We start from the raw sequence: 25,466 nt of genomic DNA on the forward strand, positions 1-25,466 counted from the left end.
TTTGGGGGGTATTTTTGGCTATTACCCTTGCAAAAATGTGAAATTTCGGGGGAAACACATTTTAGTGAAAAAATATTTTTTTTTTTACATATGCAAAAGTTGTGAAACCCCTGTGGGGTATTAAAGGAGTGCTCTAGTGCAGAGTATTCCTGCTCCGTCCTGCCTGGGCTGCAAAATAAATGAAAATAAACCATCACTCACCTCCCTGGGTTCCCGCGGAGCGTCACTACAGCTGATCGGTCCTCCGGTCCAACTCCTTCATACTTCCGGGTGTAACAAAGCGTCACATGGTGCTCCGCCAATCACCGGCCGCTGTGATCTTCTGCCTCGGCCGGCGATAGGCTGAGCGCTATGTGACGCTTCGTTACACCCGGACGTATGAAGGAGATGGCCCGGAGGACCGATCAGCTGTAGTGACGCTCCGCGGGAACCCAGGGAGGTGAGTGATGGTTTATTTTCATTTATTTTGCAGCCCCGGAAGGACGGAGCAGGAATACTCTGCACTAGAGTACTCCTTTAAGGCTCACTTTATTCCTTGTTACGTTCCCCAAGGGGTCTAGTTTCCAAAATGGTATGCCATGTGTTTTTTTTTTTGCTGTCCTGGCACCATAGGAGCTTCCTAAATGCAACAAGCCCCCCCAGCAAAATTTGCTCTCAAAAAGCCAAATATGACTCCTCTTCTGAGCATTGTAGTTCGCCCGTAGTGCACTTCAGGTCAACTTATGGGGTACCTCCATACTCAGAAGAGATGGGGTTACAAATTTTGTGGGGTATTTTCTGCTATTAACCCTTGCAAAAATTTGAAATTTGGGGGGAAACACACATTTTAGTGAAAATGACATATGCAAAAGTCGTGAAACACCTGTGGAGTATTAAGGCTCACTTAATTCCTTGTTACGTTCCTCAAGGGGTCTAGTTTCCAAAATGGTATGCCATGTGTTTTTTTTTTTGCTGTTCTGGCACCATAGGGGCTTCCTAAATGCAACATGCCTCCCAAAAACCATTTCAGAAAAATGTACTCTCCACAATACCCTTGTCGCTCCTTCGCTTCGGAGCTCTCTACTGCGCCTGCCGAACAATTTACATAGACATATGAGGTATGTGCTTACTCGAGAGAAATTGGGCTACAAATATAAGTATACATTTTCTCCTTTTACCCCTTGTAAAAATTACAAGAACATAAAAAATGAAGTTTGTGAATTTTCTCCTTCACTTTGCTGCTATTCCGGTGAAACACCTAAAGGGTTAAAACGCTGACTGAATGTCATTTTGAATACTTTGGGGGTGCAGTTTTTAGAATGGGGTCATTTGTGGGGTATTTCTAAGATGAAGACCCTTCAAATCCACTTCAAACCTGAACTGGTCCCTGAAAAATAGTGAATTTGAAAATTTTGTGGAAAATTGCTGCTGAACTTTGAAGCCCTCTGGTGTCTTCCAAAAGTAAAAACATGTCAATTTTATGATGCAAACATAAAGTAGACATATTGTATATGTGAATAAAAAATTTTTTTTTGGGGAATATCCATTTTCCTTACAAGCAGAGAGCTTCAAAGTTAGAAAAATTCTACATTTTCAAATTTTTCATCAAATTTTGGGATTTTTCACCAAGAAAGGATGCAAGTTACCACAAAATGTTACCACTATGTTAAAGTAGAATATGTCACGAAAAAACAATCTCGGAATCAGAATGATAACTAAAAGCATTCCAGAAGGAAGCAAAGACAGTCCAACCAGCTCACCCCACCCGGACACATGGAGCACGGACTCCTGGCGTGGGACAACGCCGTAGGAAATGTAGAAAATGGAAGATGGAGTCCAGCTCAGTTGCAAGTAAAATCCGATTTATTAGTAGACAGAAGCAGGAACACAAGGGTTACGCGTTTCAAGCGCTACAAGCGCTCTTAGTCATAAGCATTCCAGAGTTATTAATGTTTAAATTGACAGTGGTCAGATGTTCAAAAAATGGCCGGGTCCTAAGGTGTAAAAATTTTTAAGGGGTTAAAAAAAAAAAAAAAAAAAGCCTCTGAAAAATGAAAAGAGCCATCTGACTGGTTGCTGTGGGCAACTGCACCACTTTCCTTTTGCACAGGTTTTGATAAATCCAGAGATCTTAGCGAAAACTATGTTGTTGGCCATTTCCCTGAACTCAATGGGAGAGATTTAACAAAACCTGTGTAGAGGAAGAGTGGTGCAGTTGCCCATAGCAACCAATCACATCACTTCTTTCATTTTTCACAGACCTCTTTAAAAATGAAAGAAGCGATCTGATTGGTTGCTATGGGTAACTGCACCACTCGTCCTCTGCAGAGGATTTGATAAATCTCCCCCAATGAAGCCAAACAAGAATGGTCCCTATGGGTATTCTCCGGTACGTACGCTATGTTGATATAATCTATAATATGACAAGCTCAATGTTATTTCCTTCAATAAAGCATGCAGATATAGAAATCTCCAAGCTATGAGAAAAAGGGCTCTGTCCAAGGTCCAGAGTGCTGTGGGCCCCTTCATTGTACAGGTCCCAGGTCACCAATACCCTCATATACTAAATTTAGAAATGTCTTAAAGGGGTACTCCAGTGGAAAACTTTTTTTTTTATTAAATCAACTGGTGCCAAAAAGTTAAAACAGATTTGTAAATCACTTCTAATAAAAAAAATCTTAATCCTTCCTGTACTTTTTAGGGGCTGTATACTAAAGAGAAATCCAAAAAAGAAATGCATTTCCTCTGATGTCATGACCACTGTGCTCTCTGTTGACCTCTGGGGAGTACCCCTTTAATGACACAGTTAAATAAAATAGTAAGAAAGGCCTCGTTCACACTACCGTTGGGCTCTGTTACGTGGAGCCCTGTCGGCAGTTTCGTCAAGTTTAGCGGAGAAAAATGGTGTGCTGAAATCCTGTAAAATTACTGGGTCAGTGTCGGTCCCCATGCAAATAAAGAGTTGATCGGTCCCTTAACGGGTTGGATGCAAACAGTCATGTAAACGTTGCCCAAGTATGTTTCTTTTTTTTAAAGTAATTTTATAACATAAGTAAGTACATTTACGACAATTTGCATGAAAAACATGGTAGGTGCATATAACTGCTCCCCATCATTTCAAGATGGCATTGCACCAGTTTGTAAATGGGCACAAGGTAGGCTGTCCAGGCATGCTGGTAGTTGTAGTTTTGCAATAGCTGGATGCAACCTGGTTGGGAAACACGGATATAGTGACTGACAACTAATGCTTTGCCTGCCACCTTCAGGAGGATTCTTGAACGGTTTACAAAAGGCGCCTGACGCTTCTAGGCCATACAACAATTTCTAACTCCTAAATGCTTATCATCAACCAGAAATAAATCTATTATATTGGTCATTTTATAAAGACAGCTACAAAACTCCTATAAAAAGGTAAAAACAAGGAATTGTATTCTAATTATATGATTTTTTTTTAGGCTGCGTATTGGATTTTTACACCTAAATCACTACTCCTTTTACAACTATGTTAAAAGAAACACTTTTTTTCAGGAAAGGAAATTGGTGTCTTGTAACTGGATGAAAGACATTGCTGTTGCTGCTTGTCCCGTTTCTTTCTTTTTTTTTGTCCCAGACACTGCACGGTAATGCTATTGTTGTTTTTTGAATTAAAGAGTCTGTTAAAGGGTACCTCTCAACAAAAAAAACTTTTGATATATTATAGATTAATGTATGCAGAATAACTTTACAATTGCATGTTATTAAAAAATATGCTTCTTTCTATTTAATTTTCCACTTTGAAGAAATGACCACTAGGGGTCTCCCTACCAGTCCTGGCAGCAAGCATTTCAGACTCATGCTGGAGTCCTAAACACTACGAGCTGCCAGTCTGCTTTGTTCACAAAGGAGAACACTCAGAGCTGCCAGCCTGCTTTGTTCACAGCCTGTTTGGCTGTGAACAAAGCAGGCTGGCAGCTCTGAGTGTTTAGGACTCCAGCATGAGTCAGAAATGCTTGCTGACAGGACTGATCGGGAAAAATACAATAGAAAGAAGCATATTTTTCATTAACATGCTATTGGGAAGTTATTCAACATTCATTCATCTAAAATATATCAAAAAAGTTTATTTGATGAGAGGTACCCTTTATGTCTTTACCCCCTATCCAAGTCTGATCGCGGGGGTCCCACCGCTGGGGACCCCCGCATTATTGCATGCGGCACCCACCTGTTTTTTCACCGGAACCGCTGGAGGGTCTGAGTCGCGACTACGGGAACGGAAGTCCGTGACGTCAGGACTCCGCCCCCGTGTGAAGTCATGCCTGTCCCCTCAATGCAAGTCTATGGGTGGGGGCGTCTATGGGAGGGGGCGCAATTCAGGCGTAAGCAGCATATTTAGCGACTTTTATGCGCCTTTTGATATAGACAGTGACTCTTTTTGCCTACCCGTAGAACTTTTTCTTTTTGACCATGCAGTGGTCACGTATTTATCATTAGCGACTTTTGGCAAAAGTCGCTATTTTGTGCGTAAAGGTACTTTTTTTTTTTTTTTTTTTTTTTTTAGGTGAAAAGCTACATCACCAGTAGGCGTGAGAATAATTTCTACCTTGCCCAATTCAACCTTTAACCTCTTGTGGACGACCGCGTCCCACTCCCCTTCTATGACATGCACTCAGGAGCTGACCGCGGGTCATAGCTGGGTGGTCCTGGTGGCTATCACCGCATCACGGTGGTGCCCGGCTTTAACCCCTTAGACACCGCAATCAAATTTGATTGTAGGGTCTAAAACGCAAGTAAAAAAATGTCACGTCAGTCAAACCCACCTCCCAAATAAACGTGGGAAAAATAGCTCTTCCGTAGACATTCTTTGATAAATCTGGGCCATAGACTGTAGAAAACTGGAATACAAAGAAAAGGCAAACAAGGAAAGGCCTGTACCTCTTCACTGATCTCCCGCAAGATGGACGGTTGCAGCTCCATCGATTTAAAAAGCGTTCCTACCACACAGCACCTCTCCGCCACCTGGAGCTCACATAACTTCCGCACAGCTATATCCTCACCTGGAAGTAAAAAGACAGCTTTTGGGTTTATCCATGTTCTGCCACATACACAGAGGTCTTCCCTGCAGAATAAATAGGGCCCGACTCCAGCTTACTAATTCACCAAATACATAGCTGTTAGATGTCTTGACCCCCTTACTGAACATCAATGTCTTCATCCTGGGTTAAACAGTGACAGCAGCGCATATCAAAGTATATGGTGATTTAGATGCACAGTGACTGTATTGAACACTATAAGCAGGAAAGAAAGCAAGGAATGTCCAGCGAGGATATGTTCATATCAGTATCCCCCAGAAATGTTGCCTTAAAGGGGTACTCCGGTGGAAAACATTTTTTTCTTGAAATCAACTGGTGCCAGAAAGATAAACAGATTTGTAAATTACTTCTATTTAAAAATATTAATCCTTCCAGTACTTATCAGCTACTTTATGCTCTAGAGGAAGCTGTGTAGTTTTTTTTCCAGTCTGACCACAGTGCTCTCTGCTGACACCTCTGTCTATGTCAGGAACTGTCCAGAGCAGGAAAGGTTTGCCATGGGGATTTGATCCTGACCTGGACAGATCCTGACCTGGACAGATCCTGACCTGGACAGATCCTGACCTGGACAGAGGTGTCAACAGAGAGCACTGTGGTCAGAAAGAAAAGAAGTTAAAAAAGAAAATAACTTCCTGTGGATCATACAGCAGCTGGAAGGGTTAATCTTTTTAAATAGAAGTATTTACAAATCTGTTTAACTTTCTGGCACCAGTTGATTTAAAAAAAATAATAAATTCCACCAGAGTACCGATTTAAAGCGTACCTATCAGACAAAAAAAAACTAAAAACTGTTAGATGTACCTAATCCCGATTATGTACATGTAATTTTTATGTCTGTCACCCATATTTCACAAAATATTTTGCCTGCACTGTAATGACTCCTTCCCCTCCCTCACTCTGCTGACTCACTGCTCTCAGAAGCCTGGCAGCCCTGCTCTACAACCCTTTCCCCTCTGGATTTATGCTGTACACACACACACACACACAATTATTGGAGATTGCCTGTACTCTACCACCAAAGACAATATGGTGAGTATATAACTTACATCTTCCTATGTAATTCATGTGTGTCATCCATGGGCAGTCCTGTAATGCTGGGACTTGTAGTTTTGGAATAGTTGGAGGTAAAGTGTATGGATAACTCTTTTTTTGCAACAGTGTTACCTTCAACTGTGCGCCTACAGTTTTGGAAAACTACAACTCCCAGCATGCCCAGACATCCTTTGACTGTCCAGGCATGCTTGAAGTTGTAGTTTTGCAACAGCTGGAGGCACATGTTTGGTAAAACTCTGTTACAACAGTGTTGTTGCAGGCTGTGTTTCTACTGCAGCCTTGTCAATCAGCCATCGTGTCCATGACCCTTGGACACACTCATGATCCTCATGCACCAGTGTGTCTCAAGCTGTTGGAAAAACTACAACTTCCAGCATGCCCGGACAGCCAACGTTGTAGTTTTTGAACAGCCGGAGACACACTGTATGGAAAACACTTCCTCACACACATACCCCATTTCTTCTTTGCATGCTCTATAAGAAGTGGCCTCATCTTCATTAGTCGGGTGGCATAGATGTGGGCATACTGGCGGGTGAAGGTGCGTTCCCCCAGTTTATAACTCTCTGAGCGATTGGCATACAGGGCATTGGACATTCTGGTGAAAGTGGCAGGAGCTTCAGATGGAGGTGACAGGAGTCCAGGCCCTTGACCGACAGCTAGATCTGTGAACATGATGGCGACCTGTGAAGTAAAGGAGTTCTGTGTAAATTTATTTTCTTTATTGATATATTATGATCAATGGAAAATATAATTGCTTTATCCCTTAACACAGAGGGCCATGATCTTACGCTGTGCTGCCTATATAAATCACAGCATAACAATGTAAGTGCTACCTGGAGACACCAGTGTACCCACCAAGCCCTTTGTTAGGCTGGGTTCACACCACGTTTTTGCAATTCAGTTCCCGTATCAGGTATTTGATAAAAAACGGATTCCTCAAAACCGGACTAAACTGTATCAAAACGTGTGTATACATTTTTTAACTTTTCATTCCATTATGAATAAAGTTTCACTTGTTTGATTGAAATTTCAAGAAACAAAACTGTGCAAAGTCAAAAACAGTATGGTGAAAACAGAATGGAACCGTATGCAAATACGGTTCTGTACGGTTCCCATTGACTCCCATGTTAAAAAAAAAAATAAAAAAAAAATATACGTTTCAATAAGGTTTTTCACCCGGACCAAAAACAGTGGTAAGCTATGGTTTTGGGTACGGGGGGGGAAAAAAAAAAAAGGCCAAAACCGTACAGGATACAAAATGGACACAACCGGTGGCATCTTTTGGCATACAGTTTTCAATGGAGAGTCAATGCATACGGTTTGCAATACGGTTCCGTACGGTTTTCACATTGAAAACGTATACGGAAATTTTATTACAAAGATGGGGTGTGAACCCAGAATTATAGGAGCACACCTCAAGTGTCCCTGTCATTTACCAAAACTTTTGTCACGTCCTAGAGACAAAACATTTTTGATCAGTCCAGTTCTGAGTGTTCAGTTCCCCACCAATTATTAGAATGAGCCAGGAGAAGCGTGCGGACTCAACAAATCCCTAGGTTTTTTGTCAGTCCTTTTCATTAACACCTTTCTGACCCCTGACATACATTTATGTCATGAGTTAACGTGTGGAAGTATAATGCGTGCCTGAGAGCCGGGCCTGCATCATACCTGGCAGGTACTGGCTGCTATCAGCAGCTGACACCTGACACCTGCCGGCAATGACAGACATCAAAGATCATTCCCATGTCCGTCACATAAACCGTTACGAAGCACAAACCTGGTGGTCCTGTGGTTTGGTCGCCGCCTAAGGCGAGCTGTGGCATTAGAGTGCCGCTCTCAAATCAATGTAATGCATTATTATAATTTAAACCACCCCCTTTTCCCATCCACACCCCTCTCAAAAAATAAAATAAATACCCGTACGGTCAACGGCATATTCGCAGTAAAAAGCACCAAAATTGCGGCTTTTTCAAAAAATTTCTATAAAAAGTGATCAAAAAGTCAATACTACGCAAAAGTGGCACAGTTAAAAATTAAAGCTCACCACGCAAAAACTGGGAAAAAAAATTTGGCTTCTCATTTATTTTTGATTTTTTGCTTCCTCCTAGAGGACTAACTGGTCAAGCCCTGGCTTAAGTCCTGGTCTGTCAGCAATTGTTGGCTCCATCATACAACGGATTGACATAGTGTCCGGGCTTCCATTAAAAGGGTACTCTGGTGAAAAACATATATATATTTTTTTTAAATCAACTGGTGCCAGAAAGTTAAACAGATTTGTAAATTACTTCTATTTAAAAATCTTAACTAGAGATGAGCGAACTTACAGTAAATTCGATTCGTCATGAACTTCTCGGCTCGGCGGTTGCTGACTTTTCCTGCGTAAATTAGTTCAGCTTTCAGGTGCTCCGGTGAGCTGGAAAAGATGGATACAGTCCTAGGAAAGAGTCTCCTAGGACTGTATCCACCTTTTCCAGCCCACAGGAGCACCTGAATGCTGAACTAATTTATGCAGGATAAGTCATCAACTGCCGAGCCGAGAAGTTTGTGACGAATCGAATTTACTGTAAGTTCGCTCATCTCTAATCTTAACCTTTCCAATACTTACCAGCTGCTGTATGCTCCAGAGGAAGTTTTTTTCCTATTGAATTTCTATTCTGTCTGAGCACAGTGCTCTCTGCTGACACCTCTGTCCATGTCAGGAACTGACCGGAGCAGCATATGTTTGCTATGGGGATTTGCTCCTACTCTGGACAGTTCCTGAGACAGACAAAGGTGTCAGCAGAGAGCACTGTGGTCAGACAGAAAAGAAAATCAAAAAGAAAAGAACTTCCTCTGTTGTATACAGCAGCTGATAAGTACTGGAAGGATTAAAAAAAATTAATAGAAGTAATTTACAAAATCTGTTTAACTTTCTGGCACCAGTTGATTTAACCCCTTAAAGACACAGCCCATTTTGGCCTTAAGGACACAGTCAATTTTATTTTTGCATTTTCGTTTTTTCCTCCTCACCTTCTAAAAATCATAACTCTTTTATATTTTCATCCACAGACTAATATGAGGGCTTGTTTTTTGCGCGACCAGTTGTCCTTTGTAATGACATAACTCATTTTACCATAAAATGTATGGCGAAGTTTAAAAAATACTATTTGTGTGGAGAAATTGAAAAGAAAAGCAAAATTTTGGAAGATTTTGTTTTCACGCTGTACAATCTACGGTACAAATGACATGTTTTCTTTATACTTTGGGTCAATACGATTAAATTGATACCCATGATTACCTACTTTTCTATTATTGAACCGCTTAAAAAAAACAAACACACTTTTAAACCAAATTAGTGCATTTAAAATCCCTCTATTTTGACTATCTATAACTTTTCCATTTTTCCGTATAAGCAGCGGTATGAGGGCTATTTTTTTGCGCCGTGATCTGTACTTTTTATCGATACCACATTTGCATGTATAAAACTTGCTCCATCTCAGACCAGAAGACCAGTGGAGACAGATGGAGGCAGGTGAGGGGACCTCCGTCCGCCATTATGGATGATCTGATCTCCACGGCAGCGCCACGGGCGATGCGATCATCCATTTTACAGACCGCACTGTTGCAGATGCCGTGATCTGTATTGATCACGGCATCTGAGGGGTTAATGGTGGACATCAACGCGATCGCTGATGTCCGCCATTACTGGCTGGTCCCTGTCTGCACTCTGGGGCTCCAGGGCTCCAGGACGTACATTTACGTCCTGTGTCGTTAAAGGAAAAACTGTCAGCTTTCTTCACTCGCACTAACCAGTGGTACTGGCTGGTAGTGTGGGGGACGCTGATCAGTTTGATCCTTACTGTGCCCGGATCCGCTGCGCCATTATCTTCTATTATCGGTATATTCAAATGAGGCACTAACTAGCACTCTGACGTCAGTGCTGGGCCGCAGCGCCGCCTAGCTCATCAATATTCCTCTCCCTCTTCTCCCCGCTCTGTAATGAAGAGAGAGGGGAGGAATATTAATTATCTGGGCGCCGCTGCGGCCCGGCACTGACGTCAGAGTGCCAGTTAGCACCCCATTTGAATATACCGATAGATAATGGGCGAACAGTACAGCGGATCCGGGCACGGTAAGGATCAAAATGATCAGCGTCCCCCACACTACCAGCCAGTACCACTGGTTAGTGCGGGGGAAGAAAGCTGACAGTTTTCCTTTAAGGGGTTAAAAAAATAGTTTTTTTCACCGGAGTACCCCTTTAGGACCAAGGACGTACCGGTACGTCCTTGGTCCTGCTCTCCTGATATAACGCGGGGTTACACAGTAACCCCGCGTCATATCACGGAGGGCCCGGCGTCATAGTGAAGCCGGGACCCGCCTCTAATAGCGCGCGGCGCCGCGCGCTATTAACCCTTTAGCCGCGCGCTCAGAGCTGAGCCGCGCGGCTAAAAGCGAAACCGAAAGTGGCCGGCTAGCTCAGTCGGGCTGTTCGGGATAGCCGCGGCTAATCGCGGCATCCCGAACAGCTGACAGGACAGCGGGAGGGTCCCTACCTGCCTCCTCGCTGTCCGATCGCCGGATGACTGCTCAGTGCCTGAGATCCAGGCATGAGCAGTCATGCGGCAGAATCGTTGATCACTGGTTTCGTATGAGAAACCAGTGATCAATGATAAAGATCAGTGTGTGCAGTGTTATAGGTCCCTATGGGTCCCTATAACACTGCAAAAAAAAGTGAAAAAAAAAAAGTGAATAAAGATCATTTAACTCCTCCCCTATTAAAAGTTTGAATCACCCCCCTTTTCCAATAAAAAAAAAAAACTGTGTAAATAAAAATAAACATATATGGTATCACCGCGTGCGGAAATGTCCGAATTATAAAAATATATCATTAATTAAACCGCACGGTCAATGGCGTGCGCGCAAAAAAATTCCAAAGTCCAAAATAGTGCATTTTTGGTCACTTTTTATATAATTTAAAAATGAATAAAAAGCGATCAATAAGTCCTATCAATGCAAAAATGGTACCGTTAAAAACTTCAGATCACGGCGCAAAAAATGAGCCCTCATACCGCCCCATACATGGAAAAATAAAAAAGTTATAGGGGTCAGAAGATGAAAATTTTAAACATATTAATTTTCCTGCATGTAGTTATGATTTTTTCCAGAAGTCCGACAAAATCAAACCTATATAAGTAGGGTATCATTTTAATCGTATGGACCTACAGAATAAAGATAAGGTGTCATTTTTACCGAAAAATGTACTACGTAGAAACGGAAGCCCCCAAAAATTACAAAACTGCGTTTTTTTTTTCAATTTTGTCGCACAATGATTTTTTTTCCGTTTTACTGTAGATTTTTGGCCAAAATGACTGACGTCATTACAAAGTAGAATTGGTGGCGCAAAAAATAAGCCATCATATGGATTTTTAGGTGCAAAATTGAAAGAGTTATGATTTTTTAAAGGCAAGGAGCAAAAAACGAAAATGCAAAAACGGAAAAACCCCCGGTCCTTAAGGGGTTAAGAATATAGCAACCTGGGGCTGTGTGGTTTTGCAAAACTACAGCTCCCAGCATGCCCCGACAGCCAGAGGCTGTTGGGGCATGCTGGGAGTTGTAGTTTTGCAACAGTTGGGGAGTTCCAGGATGGGAATTATTGTGTTTCCCAACCAGTGTGCCCCTAGCTGTTACAAGACTACAAGTCCCAGCATGCCCAGGCATTCTTTGGGAGTTGAAGTTTTGCAACAGCTGCAGACACACTGGGGGAGATTTATCAAAACCTGTGCAGAGGAAAAATTGACCAGTTGCCCATAGCAACCAGATTGCTTTCATTTTTCAAAAATGAAAGCAGCGATCTGATTGGTTGCTATGGACAACTGGTCAACTTTTCCTCTGCACAGGTTTTGATAAATCTCCCCTACTGTTCTGGAAAACACTGAAAAGTCAAGCAGCAGGACATCCTACAAAGCATCTAGTGCACTGCTCCCCAATCAGTACTGCCAGGGCATGCTGAGAGTTGTAGTGCCACAGCACTGATTAGTGACCACTGCACTGGCATATCCCAACAAGACAGGTAGAGGAGAATGACATGTGACACCACAAGTCCCAGCATGCCATGCTAACCACTACAATGCACAATGGGACTTCTGCTTCCACACTTATGATAGGGTATATTATCATGCTGGTACTTGTAGTACCATCACCTATAGCCATAAATCCCAATTACTCACCATCCAGCAGCTCCCGCCACTGCAGCCCTTCTTTCACCGGTCCCGCCGCGTGCGGCCGCTTACGTAATCCCCGGGCGACGTCGTCTGAAGTCGGCCATGTTGGGAAGGTCGTAAACAGCCATGAACAGAAGGGGAAGAAAGGAGGCTCATTGGCGGCCCCTTGTGGCAAGAGAGTGTAATGCACCTGAGTCATTGCCATTGAAGTGTATAGCTGCCTATGAAGCTTCATTATCTTATTACTATTATTGAAACTGCAGCATTAACTATTAGGGGGTCAGTATTCACCTTATAAAGGGGTCAGTTTATAAGGGGGGTCTTAAATGTTATGTTTACAGTTTCACATTGATCCCAAGTATGGTTAAAGTGCATCTTATCTATAATAGATAAACAAAGCTAATTTCTTCCAAACACAGCACCACACTTGTCCTCTGGTTGTGTGTGGTATTGCAGTTCAGTTCCGCTGAAGTGTTGGGTGTCCATTTTAGGACATCGTCAGTTGTCAGCCATAACTCTGTACCATGTCAGGCGAAACCGCGTCCCGCCTCCTCCCTCGTAGCAATCTCCATCATGCGTCTGTCGCAACTCCCTCCTCCCTCATCCTAAACTCCGTCATCCCTTAGACAAAAAACCTTCCTGCCGTGTAGTAGAGCTGAGTCAGTGTTGGCTTTTTGCTATACGGGTTCTGCTTTACACGCTATTCAGTGTCGGCTCTGATATACAGACTCTGTAGCACATATAGGCCCTCATTTACTATTGCAAACCTGACATGTTTTGTCGGGTTGTGCGCCAGATTCTGTCATATTGCTCCAGAAATTCTGTCTGCGCCAGATTTTGCGCCAGAATTGAAAAAAAAAACAAATAACTCATCATTGCGCCGCGCCGTGCAGCGCATAGCAACGATGCAGGGGACGCACACCGGAGGCCTGAAGCAGCGCGGACCCGACCCCGGCAACAGGTAATTATGCAACGGGGATGGGGGGAGGCAACGGGGGCAGCGGCGCCAGCAATGGGTGCCGCTGCCCCTTCTCTCCCCCTGTCTGTCGGTGCTGCTTCTCTCCCCCTGGCTATCGGCGCCGGCAATGGGGCGCCAGCACCGATAGTCAGGGGGAGAGAATGGGCAGCGGCGCCGATAGCCAGCGGGAGAGAAGCGGCGGCAGCAGGGCTCTAGACCCCAGGAAAGGCAGGGGGAGAGAAGGGCCGGCAGCAGGGCTCTAGACCCCAGGAAAGGCAGGGGGAGAGAAGGGCCGGCAGCAGGGCTCTAGACCCCAGGAAAGGCAGGGGGAGAGAAACGGGCAGCGACGGCCTCTCTCCCCTGCCTTTCCTGGGGGTGTATCGGGGTATACACATGCACAAACACGCACCCTTATTTTACCATGGATATTTGGGTAAAAAACTTTTTTTTACCCAAAAATCCTTGGTAAAATGAGGGTGTGTGTTATAGGCCGGTGTGTGGTATACCCCGATAAATACGGTATGTTTATTTTTATTTACACAGGTTTTTTTTTATGGGAAAAGGGGGGTGATTCAAACTTTTATTAGGGGAGGGGTTAAATGATCTTTATTCACTTTTTTTTCCACTTTTTTTTGGAGTGTTATAGCTCCCATAGGGACCTATAACACTGCACACACTGATCTTTTACATTGATCACTGGTTTCTCATAGGAAACCAGTGATCAATGATTCTGCAACTTGACTGCTCATGCCTGGATCTCAGGCACTGAGCAGTCATTCAGCGATCGGACAGCGAGGAGGAAGGTAGGGACCCTCCGGCTGTCTTGTTAGCTGTTCGGGATGTCGCGATTTCGCCACGGCTATCCTGAACAGCTCCCTGAGCTAACCGGCATGTTTTCACTTTCACTTTAGACGCGGCGTTCAACTTTGAATGCCACGTCTACAGGGTTAATAGCGTGCGGCACCGCGATCAATGCCGAGCGCTATTAGCCACGGGTCCTGGCCGGTTGTTAGAGGCCGGTCCCGACACGCTATGACGCTGGGCCACGCCGTGGCCACGCGTTATAGATCGGGAGCAGACTCATGACGTACCGGTACGTCATGGGTCCTTAAGAGGTTAACCCCTTAAGGACCCAGCCAATTTTCACTGTAGGACACGGATATTTTTTGCACATCTGACCACTGTCACTTTAAGCATTAATAACTCTGGGATGCTTTTACCTTTCATTCTGATTCCGAGATTGTTTTTTCGTGACATATTCTACTTTATGTTAGTGGTAAAATTTTGTCGATACTTGCATCGTTTCTTGGTGAAAATTTTCTAAATTTTATGAAAAAATTGAACATTTTGCATTTTTTTAACTTTGAAGCTCTCTGCTTATAAGGAAAATGAATATTCCAAATACATTATATATTGATTCACATATACAACATGTCTACTTTATGTTTCCATCATAAAGTTGACATGTTATTTCTTTTGGAAGACATCAGAGGGCTTCAAATTATAGTAGCAATTTTCCAAATTTTAAAATCAAAATTTTTCAGGGACCAGTTCTGTTTTGAAGTGGATTTGAAGGGCCTTCTTATTAGAAATACCCCACAAATGACCCCATTATAAAAACTGCACCCCTCAAAGTATTCAAAATGACATTCAAAAGGTTTGTTAACCCTTTAGGTGTTTTACAGGAATAGCAGCAAATTGAAGGAAAAAATTCAAAATCTTTTTACACTGGCATGTTCTTGTAGACCCAGTTATTGAATTTTTACAAGGGGTAAAAGGAGAGAAATCTTCCTAAAATGTTTAACCCAATTTCTCTCGAGTAAGAAAATACCTCATATGTGTATGTCAAGTGTTCGGCGGGCGCAGTAGAGGGCTCAAAAGGGAAGGAGTGACAGTGGGATTTTGGAGAGTGAGCTTTTCTGAAATGGTTTTTGGGGGGCATGTCACATTTCGGAAGCCCCTATGGTGCCAGAACAGCAAAAAAAAAAAACACATGGCATACTATTTTGGAAACTACACCCCTCAAGGCATGTAACAAGGGGTCCAGTGAGCCTTAGCACCCCACAGGTGTTTGACGACTTTTCGTTAAAGTTGGATGTGAAAATGATTTTTTTTTTCACTAAAATGCTAGTTTTCCCCATCCAAAATGGGGTCACATGTGGGTATTTATTTTTTTGCATTTATGTCAGAACTGCTGTAAAATCGGCCACCCCTGTGCAAATCACCAATTTAGGCCTCAAATGTACATGGTGCGCTCTCACTCCTGAGCCTAGTTGTGTGGCCGCAGAGCACTTTATGCCCACATATGGGGTATTTCTGTATTTATGGGGTATCGCGTTACAAATTTTGGGGGTCTTTTTCCTTTTAACGCTTGTGAAAATAAAAAGTATGGGGGAACACCAGCATGTTAGTGTAAATTTTTTTTTTTACACTAACAAGCTGGTGTAGACCCCAACTTTTCCTTTTCATAAGGGGTAAAAGGAGAAAAGCCCCCCAAAATTTGTAGTGCAATTTCTCCCGAGTACGGAGATACCCCATATGTGGCCCTAAACTGTTTAATTGAAATACGACAGGGCTCCGAAATGAGAGAGTGCCATGCGCATTTGAGGACTAAATTAGGGATTGCATAGGGGTGGACATAGGTGTATTCTACGCCAGTGATTCCCAAACAGGGTGCCTCCAGCTGTTGCTAAGTTCCCAGCATGCCTGGACAGTCAGTGGCTGTCCGGAAATGCTGGGAGTTGTTGTTTTGCAACAGCTGGAGGCTCAGTTTTGGAAACACTGCCATACAATATGTTTTTCATTTTTATTGGGGGGGACAGTGTAGGGGGGTGTATGTGTAGTGTTTTACCCTTTATTATGTGTTAGTGTAGTGTAGTGGATTTAGGGTACATTTGCACTGGCGTATTACGGTGAGTTTCCCGCTAGGAGTTTGCGCTGCGGTCAAAAATTTGCCACAGCCCAAACTTGAAGCACGAAACTTACTGTAAACCCGCCAGTGTGAATGTACCCTGTACGTTCACATGGGGGAGCAAACCTCCAGCTGTTTCAAAACTACAACTCCCAGTATGTACTGACAGATCGTGCAAGCTGGGAGTTGTACTTTTGCAACAGCTGGAGACACACTGGTTGAAAAACCTTCAGTTAGGTTCTGTTACCAACTCAGTATTTTCCAACCAGTCTGCCTCCAGCAGTTGCAAAACTACAACTCCCAGCATGTACTGATCGGCAAAGGGCATGCTGGGAGATGTAGTTATGCAATAGCTGGAGGTACGCAACTACAACTCCCAGCATGCCGAGACAGCTGATTGCTGTTTGGACATGCTGGGATTTGCAGTTTTGCAACAACTGGAGGGCTACAGTTTTAGAGAACACTGCAAGGTGATCTCCAAACTGTGGTCCTCCAGCTGTTGCAAAACTACAAATTCCAGCATGCCCTGACAGCAAACAGTTGTTTGGGCATGCTAGGAGTTGTAGTTTTGCAAGATCTGGAGGGCTACAGTTTAGGGACCACTATATAGTGGTCTCAAACTGTAGCCCTCCAGCTGTTGCAAAACTACAACTCCCAGCATGCCAAAACATCTGTCTGGGCATGCTGGGAGTTGTAGTTTTGCAACATCTGGAGGGCTACAGTTAGAGACCACTGTATAATGGTCTCAAACTGTACCCTCCAGATGTTGCTAGGCAACTCACCGGCTTCCGTGGGATCCAGCTACACGTCATCGCCGCCCGCCGGCCTCCGTCGCCCGCCCGGATCTGTAAGTGGATCTTCGGCGCCGGTCCCCATCGTTTCCCCGTCCTGCCCCGCCTATTGTGGGTGGGCAGGATGGGGAAAATGAAAGTTAACCCCCCGCCCCCGATCTGCTATTGGTGGTCGCGTCTAGACCACCAATAGCAGGGATAAGAGGGGTGGCAACTCTGCCACCTCACTCCTATGCCTTCAGGGGGATCGTGGGTGTCTTAGACAACCGCGATCCCCCTTATATTCCGGGTCACCGGGTCACTATAGACCCGTAATGACCCGGAATCGGGCAAATCGCAAGTGTGAATTCACTTGCGATTTGCCGCGATCGCCGGGATGCCGGGAATGATTTCAGCAGGCATCCCGGTCCGATCCCCGCCCGGTGCGTGGCGGGGGCCGGAATTCTCCATGACGTACGCGTACGTCATGGGTCCTTAAGGGGTTAAAGGGGTACTCCGGTGGAAAACTTTTTATTTTATTTATTTATTTATTTTTTTAAATCAACTGGTGCCAGAAAGTTATACTACAGAGGAAATTATTTTCTTTTTGGAACACAGAGCTTTCTGCTGACATCACGAGCATAGTGCTCTCTGCTGACATCTCTGTCCATTTTAATAACTGTCCAGAGTAGGAGAAAATCCCCATAGCAAACATATGCTGCTCTGGACAGTTCCTAAAATGGACAGAGATGTCAGCAGAGAGCACTGTGCTCGTGATGTCAGCAGAGAGCAATGTGTTCCAAAAAGAAAATAATTTCCTCTGTAGTGTTCAGCAGCTAATACGTACTGCAAGGATTAAGATTTATTTTTAATAGAACTAATTTTCAAATCTGTTCAACTTTCTGGCACCAGTTGATTTAAAGAAAAAAAGTTTTCCACCAGAGTACCCCTTTAACCCCTTAAGGACCGGAGGTTTTTCCGTTTTTGCATTTTCGTTTTTTGCTCCTTGCCTTTAAAAAATCATAACTCTTTCAATTTTGCACCTAAAAATCCATATGATGGCTTATTTTTTGCGCCACCAATTCTACTTTGTAATGACGTCAGTCATTTTGCCCAAAAATCTATGGTGAAGCGGGAAAAAAAATCATTGTGCGACAAAATTGAAAAAAAAAACGCTGTTTTGTAATTTTGGGGGCTTCCGTTTCTACGTAGTACATTTTTCGGTAAAAATGACACCTGATATGTATTCTGTAGGTCCATACGATTAAAATGATACCCTACTTATATAGGTTTGATTTTGTCGGACTTCTGGAAAAAATCATAACTACATGCAGGAAAATTAATACGTTTACAATTGTCATCTTCTGACCCCTATAACTTTTTTATTTTTCCGTGTATGGGGCGGTATGAGGGCTCATTTTTTGCGCCGTGATCTGAAGTTTTTAACGGTACCATTTTTGCATTGATAGGACTTATTGATCACTATTTTGGACTTTGGAATTTTGTTGCGCGCACGCCATTGATCGAGCGGTTTAATTAATGATATATTTTTATAATTCGGACATTTCCGCACGCGGTGATACCACATATGTTTATTTTTATTTTTATTTACACTGTGTTTTTTTTTTTATTGGAAAAGGGGGGTGATTCAAACTTTTAATAGGGGAGGAGTTAAATGATATTTATTCACTTTTTTTTTTCACTTTTTTTTTGCAGTGTTATAGGTCCCATAGGGACCTATAACACTGCACACACTGATCTTCTATGTTGATCACTGGTTTCTCATAAGAAACCAGTGATCAACGATTCTGCCGCATGACTGCTCATGCCTGTATCTCAGGCACTGAGCAGTCATTCGGCGATCGGACAGCGAGGAGGCAGGAAGGGGCCCTCCCGCTGTCCTGTCAGCTGTTCGGGATGCCGCGATTAGCCGCGGCTATCCCGAACAGCCCGACTGAGCTAGCCGGGAACTTTCACTTTCACTTTTAGCCGCGCGGCTCAGCTCTGAGCGCGCGGCTAAAGGGTTAATAGCGCGCGGCGCCGCGATCGGCGCTGAGCGCTATTAGAGGCGGGTCCCGGCTTCACTATGACGCCGGGCCCGCCATGATATGACACGGGGTTACTGTGTAACCCCGCGTTATATCAGAAGAGCAGGACCAAGGACGTACCGGTATGTCCTTGGTCCTTAAGGGGTTAAAGTCCCATTGGGAAATGTATGGTCCAGCATAACTTCCAAATGGCTGGAGATATTTTGATGAAACTTAGTACACATGTTAAAAATATATGATAGTTAAATTAACCCTAACCTACCCCCTTACGTAAAGGATGGGGTTTTTGTCTTAAAGGGGAACTCCGGTGGAAAACTTTTTTTCTCTATACATCCCCCCTCCACCACCACTCCTACCCGGTCTCGCCAGGAATACATCAGACTGTCAAGAAGATGCTGGCCGACATGAAAGAGGCAGATGTTATTCAAGAAAGTCAGAGTCCCTGGGCAGCATCACTTGTCCTGGTCAAGAAAACAGACGGAACCATCCGTTTTTGTGTTGACTACAGGAAACTGAACAATGTCGCACATAAGGACGCTTATCTTTTGCGAAGGATTGAGGAGTCGCTTATGGCCCTCAGGCCTGTTGCTTACTTCTCTACCCTGGATTTAACCAGCGAGTACTGGCAAGTGCCCATGGCCATGGAGGATCGGGAGAAGACCACCTTCGTGACACCCATGGGGTTGTTCGAGTTTAAATGTATGCTGTTTGGGCTACATTCCAGCGTCTGATGGAAAGGTGCCTGGGCCATCTGAATTTCCAAAGTGTCTAATTGTACCTGGACGATGTCATTGTGTATTCGAAGTCTTACCAGGAACACCTCAGTCATCTGTCAGGCGTCTTTCAAGTCCTGATCAAGTATTGGTTGAAGATCAAACCATCAAAGTGTCACTTGCTCAAACCTCAAGTCCATTACTTAGGCCACGTTTTCAGTGCAGAGGGAGTTTAACTGAATCCTGAAAAAGTGGATGCTGTCAAGAACTGGCCTACCCCGTGCACGGTGAAGAATGTCAGGAGCTCCCTGGGATTTGCTGGCTACTACCGCCGCTTCATCCCACACTTCACCCAAATTTCAGAACCTCTCACAGCTCTCCCACGGGGTACGGCGAAGGAAAATTACAATGGAAGACTACCTATTGAATGGACCGAAGATGCAAGAGACAGCATTCCGAGCTCTTAAACGTCTGCTGATAGAACCACCCATCTTGGCGTCTCCAGACTACAATCAGCTGTTCCGGACCTACAGACCTGCGAGGGAATATGTTCCTGGCAAAGGGATTCATCAATCCATGGATTTCCCTATGTTTTCTCCCAGTCAGCCAGCGTTTATCTGTTTGCCTCCAGCACCAGGAGTGGTCCAGCCAGCGTTAGTCAACACGCCAGTTCCTACTCTATCACCGTTGGCTCCAGATTATATACCTGTTTCCAGAGTGCCAGCAATAGCTCCGGCTTCTCCAATTCAAGTACCAGCAGTCCCGATTCCAGCAGCTACTGAACAAATTCCAGCCCCTGTGTTTGCAGAAGAAGAGCCTGCTGAAGTTTTAGAAGTGTCGTCAGTTCCTGATTCTCCAGAGGTGGTGCTGCGCAGATCCCCAAGGTCCACACAAGGTCAAATACCAGCAAGGTTTAGACAGTAAATGTACTCATGTATAAAAGTTATAATAATGTCTAGTCAGTATACAGTAGAATACTTAAAGGGGTACTCAGGTGAAAACCTTTTTTCTTTTAAATCAACTGGTGCCAGAAAGTTAAACATATTTGTAAATTACTTCTATTAAAAAATCTTAATCCTTCCTGTACTTATTAGCTGCTAAATACTACAGAGGAAATTATTTTCTTTTTGGAATTCTCTCTGATGACATCATGAGCACAGTGCTCTTTGCTGACGTCATTATAATAATTATAATAACTCTTTATTTATTGTTGTCCTTAGTGGGATTTGAACCCAAGGCCCCAGTACTGCAAGGCAACAGTGCTAACCACCTAGCCATCATGCTGCCCTTAGCATACATCTGCTATGCACGGTTGCTAAAATGGACAGCGATGTCAGCAGAGAGCACTGTGCTCGTGATGTCATCAGTGTTCCAAAAAGAAAAGAATTTCCTCTGTAGCATTCAGCAGCTAATAAGTACTGGAAGGATTAAGATTTTTTAATAGAAGTCATTTACAAATATGTTTAACTTTCTGGCACCAGTTGATTTAAAAGAAAATAGGTTTTCACCGGAGTACTCCTTTAATCCTAACTCATTTCATGTACATATAGTCAGTGATGTACATAGTGTATCTTATGTATCCAATATGGTCAAATGTCACATATCTAGTCAGTAGTATAGGAGGAGGAGGAGGCACTTCTGTTGTAGGTGGTGCACGTGGAAGAAATTAATAATTAAGAATATTGACTTGCAACCTGGTGAGTGCTGGGACTTCATGTTCTACATATCTAGTCAGGACTGTAACGAACCAGTTTATATATCCAGTCCATAATAGTCATTTAATGTCTAATGTCTATTGTTGCCTGTCCATCGTGTACAGGGTGCTCTTTCGGCCAGAGAATTCTCCTGGGGGTATAAGTAACACGTACAGTGACAGAGCTACTGTGTATATAAGTAAAATTCTCATGTGTTGTCAGAAAATGTGTATTTACGAGTCAAATGTTATGGGGGAGAAGTAGATAAAGCTGAAGGGCCCCATTAGCACAGGCATTCGGGTAGAAAGCCTCCGGTAGCTTGACTCATCTTTATTCTTCAGCAAGCAGTTACAAGTCCAAAAAGTTCCCACATGTTTACATCTTAATGTCCCAGTTCTCAAAACCCTAAAACAAAATGGAACATGTACGTATGTTAATTGCAATGCCACATGGACTCTTCATCAGTTCACAAGCCCTGTGGAGGACATTGATTCAAATGCCCTAGGAACTGTCCCTATTGTTGTTACCAGGCCTCAGTGGTCACTTCCTATTCATCCGCCCTCCAGGACTGGGCACAGAGGATGGATGTTGTTAAGAGGGGGAGTTTGTGGTGGCCCAGTAAGTTGCACCCCTGTACCCTTGCTCTCCTGTCAGGCAGACTCTATTCAGTGACCCCTGGGACCCTCTTTAGTCTGTATTCCCTAAATAGTTAACTACCACCTATGTTATTCAATGTAATGTATATAACTTGTCATATTCCTTTAAATACTGTTGTCATGTATTGTAACCAAGGAAGGTACCAGTGACCATGTGACCTACATTGTGACCTATGGGACCCCTCCAGATTCTCCCCCATATAAACCCAGGGAGGAGCTAGTTCAGTCTCTTGAGTTCCAGTCTAAGCTAAGTTGAGCTACAGCAAGGTCAAGTCCTGAGAGAGAGTGTCTAGTGTCCTGAGGAGGCCCAAAGTCTACCACACAGCCACGCATCCACAAGTCTGCTACCCCACAGGTGAACGTCAAAACCTCGTAAGCTACATACGGGGTGAAGCCTGTCAAGTCAGTCTAGTCAAGTCAGTCAAGATCAGTCTGTATCAAGTCAGCGTGGGCCTGCAGCAAATTGTCCAAATCCACTATAAGTCCCAGCGAGCCCTAAAGTCTCTGAAGTCACTGGTCACCTCCTTGGGCCTAACTGAGCTGTCAAGACAATTACACCTGTCTACCTCAGTAAAGCCGCCGTTGTTCCGTAACTTGGCATCGGAGTGATTATTTGCCACGTGCCTAGAACAGGATCCAGTGGTATACCTTCGGGTGGTGCAGAGGTTAAACCACGCCCTGGCGTCACGAACACAAGGGGTTAATGCCATCTGCCCCTAGGGTAACAACATCTGCCCTCATCACCCCCTCACCACAGTTAATCCACCACTGCGGCATTGTCACCAGATAATGTTATTAACTTCACCTGTCAGGGGTTTTTATGTTAGGGCTGATGGGTGTATGTGTAGGATTATACCCATTGAGTAGTTATGTCCCTATTTTTCAGTGACACTTCTCTAGGCTCTGGTTCTGCAGATCATCATAGCTTTCATCATACCTTTCCAGTCACCTGTCATCTTATTCCCCTCCTATCAATATATCCACATTCACTTCATGCTGTTCCTGCATAATATTGCAGCACAGAAGCAGCATAATTCCACCATATAGTTGCTATATAAAAAGGCCAGTCAACCATAAGCAGCTTATTCCAAACCTGAATTGTGTACAAAACCAAGAAAAGGCTCGTACTCAATGTTTCTCAAACAGGGTGCCTCCAGCTGTTGCAAAACTACAACTCCCAGCATGCCCGAACAGCCTTTGGCTGTCCGGGCGTGCTGGGAGTTGTAGTTTTGCATGAACTGGAGGTACACTGGTTGGGAAACATTGCTCTAACCTGGTTTTTATATGCTTCAGGAGATTTCCTGACGCATATATCAAAGGTATCTATAGTCCCTAGTCACCCAACATAGGGCAAACAAGTGTTAACTTGGCCCCCTCATTTTGCACTCCCAAGATGTAGTTTTTTGCAGTGTTTTTTTTCCATTTTACAAAAAATGTGTGTATTAGTGTTGGCCTAATACAAGTGATGTGATTCTTTCAATATTAAAGGGGTATTCCAGGATTTTTTTTATTTGACTATGCTACAGGGGCTGTAAAGTTAGTGTAGTTCATAATATAGTGTCTGTACCTGTGTTGACTGTTTTCTCACAATTCTCCTGTGATTTTCACCCCAATATTTATTTTTATCAGCATACAAAATGACTGCTGTCTCCCAGCTTGCAATGCGGTTGAGACCTGACTCACTAGTCAGCTGATGACAGGGAGCCTGTCTGCTTCAATGGGTGGAGGGATTGCTTGGTGGGAGAGGAATCAATCTGCAACTAATGCAACAGCTGTAGGCACCCTGATTGAAAACCACTCTGATTTGAATGGATGCAGCTCAATAATGTTTCAATGGGTGCGGTGGCTGATGTGTGGGGGGGAGGAAGATGGAATTGTGGGATTTGTAGTAAAAAAAAGAAAATTCAGGAAATACTAGTTCACAAAAAGCTAGCCACAGTGTTATGGTAATCTCACAACATAGCCATTTAGCCCCAAGACAAGCGCAGATCCTTCCTAAGCATGTCCATTACTGTCTGCCAGGTACATACTAAAATCACCTTATGGTGGATAACCCCTTTAAATACACATAGTCGTTTTCTATTATTCCTCCCATAGAAGTCTAAGGGAAGAAAAACACCAAGACTTCTTGAAAGAACACCAAAACCTCATCATGCATTTTCTGTCTCATATTTCCCTATTGACTCCCAGCTGACATCTGTTCACAGCGTTATTGGCCCCAAAAAACACCATACAGTGAGTATCGTAAACTACTGAGGTGCATTTATAAAAAAAAAGAAAAAACAGACACACAATGGGGGAGATTTAGCAAAACCTGTCCAAAGGAAAAGTTGCCCAGTTGCCCATAGCAACCAATCAGATCGCTTCTTTCAGTTTTGAAAAGGCCTCTGAAAAATGAAAGAAGTGATCCGATTGGTTGCTATGGGCTACTCCTCACTCTTTCTCTACAAGTTTTGATAACTCTCCCCCAATATGTAGGAGTCGAGGTAGAGTAGTGACTTGCAACTGTACTTGCGCCATATTTATTTTGTGACCTTTTTAGTTATTTCATGCCAAATAAGATTACTTGGTGCATTTAAGTCTGACAGGATTCAAGATTGGGAACAATATATAAATGTTCCCCATTTCTATGGGAGGGGGCGTAACGGCCACAACGCCCCCTCCCATATACATGAATGGAGGGGGCGTGGTGTGATGTCACCATCTCAGAAGCCCGGAGGTTTCCGAAACTTAAGACGCAGCTACGCATAGAATGCGGGCTGCTGCAGGGAGATCGTGTGGGGTCCCAGCTGCAGGCCTCCCGCGATCAGACATCTTATCCCCTATCCTTTCCATAGTGGATAAGATGTTTTTGCCCTGAATACCCCTTTAAATTAGCTTCAACTATGCTACCTATGTGAGGTCCTATGGATGTTGCCGGCGTCCTGTATATCCATTACTGCTGTCATTTTCATTGTTCTGCTTCTATGAGGTAGTAGAACAATGGAAATTTTGAAGGAGATGTGAACAAGCTCTAGGATGAGAAATAATATAGATTGAAATATCTGTCAAATACACCTCTTTGAGATAATCAACTAGCGTGTAGTTAATCACCTCAGGCTATCCTAATAGAGTGCGATCCATGTGTTATCCAGGTATCCAATTCTTCCATCTAATTTTAATGTGAGGATGCGGCAGGTCTTGTGACCGGATCGCTCAGAATTTTTTTTTTCATGTTTGTTACAAGATGTATTAGTCTACGATTAAGCCCTGTAAAGGGAGAAACGCGTCAGACATCTTGATCTGTATGTATCCTGCTGTGGAATAAATAAAGACAAGCCTTTTTACCCCATACTCTGGTGCCGGACGGAGTTCTTTTCTAGCGTAAGGAGTTGCCGGAGGCAGTGCCGGCAGTCCGCTGCACAGGTGTGAGAGG

The 25,466-nt window shown here is 43.7% G+C and overlaps 1 protein-coding gene across 1 annotated transcript in view; it reads right to left on the reverse strand.

Annotated features, from left to right (window-relative positions):
• The window catches only part of POLD2 (DNA polymerase delta 2, accessory subunit), a 34,440-nt gene extending 22,013 nt beyond the window's left edge, over positions 1–12,427 (reverse strand). The window contains exons 1-3 of the mRNA XM_056571214.1: positions 12,308–12,427; positions 6,554–6,782; positions 4,891–5,012 (exon numbers count right to left, since the gene is read on the reverse strand). Coding sequence (XP_056427189.1) covers positions 4,891–5,012; positions 6,554–6,782; positions 12,308–12,310 — 354 coding nt within the window. The 5' untranslated portion in view covers positions 12,311–12,427. The remainder of the gene's footprint in view (positions 1–4,890; positions 5,013–6,553; positions 6,783–12,307) is intronic.
• Between the last annotated feature and the right edge of the window lie 13,039 nt (positions 12,428–25,466).

This window comes from Hyla sarda, chromosome 4 (assembly GCF_029499605.1).
Source record: "Hyla sarda isolate aHylSar1 chromosome 4, aHylSar1.hap1, whole genome shotgun sequence".
NCBI lineage: Eukaryota > Metazoa > Chordata > Amphibia > Anura > Hylidae > Hyla > Hyla sarda.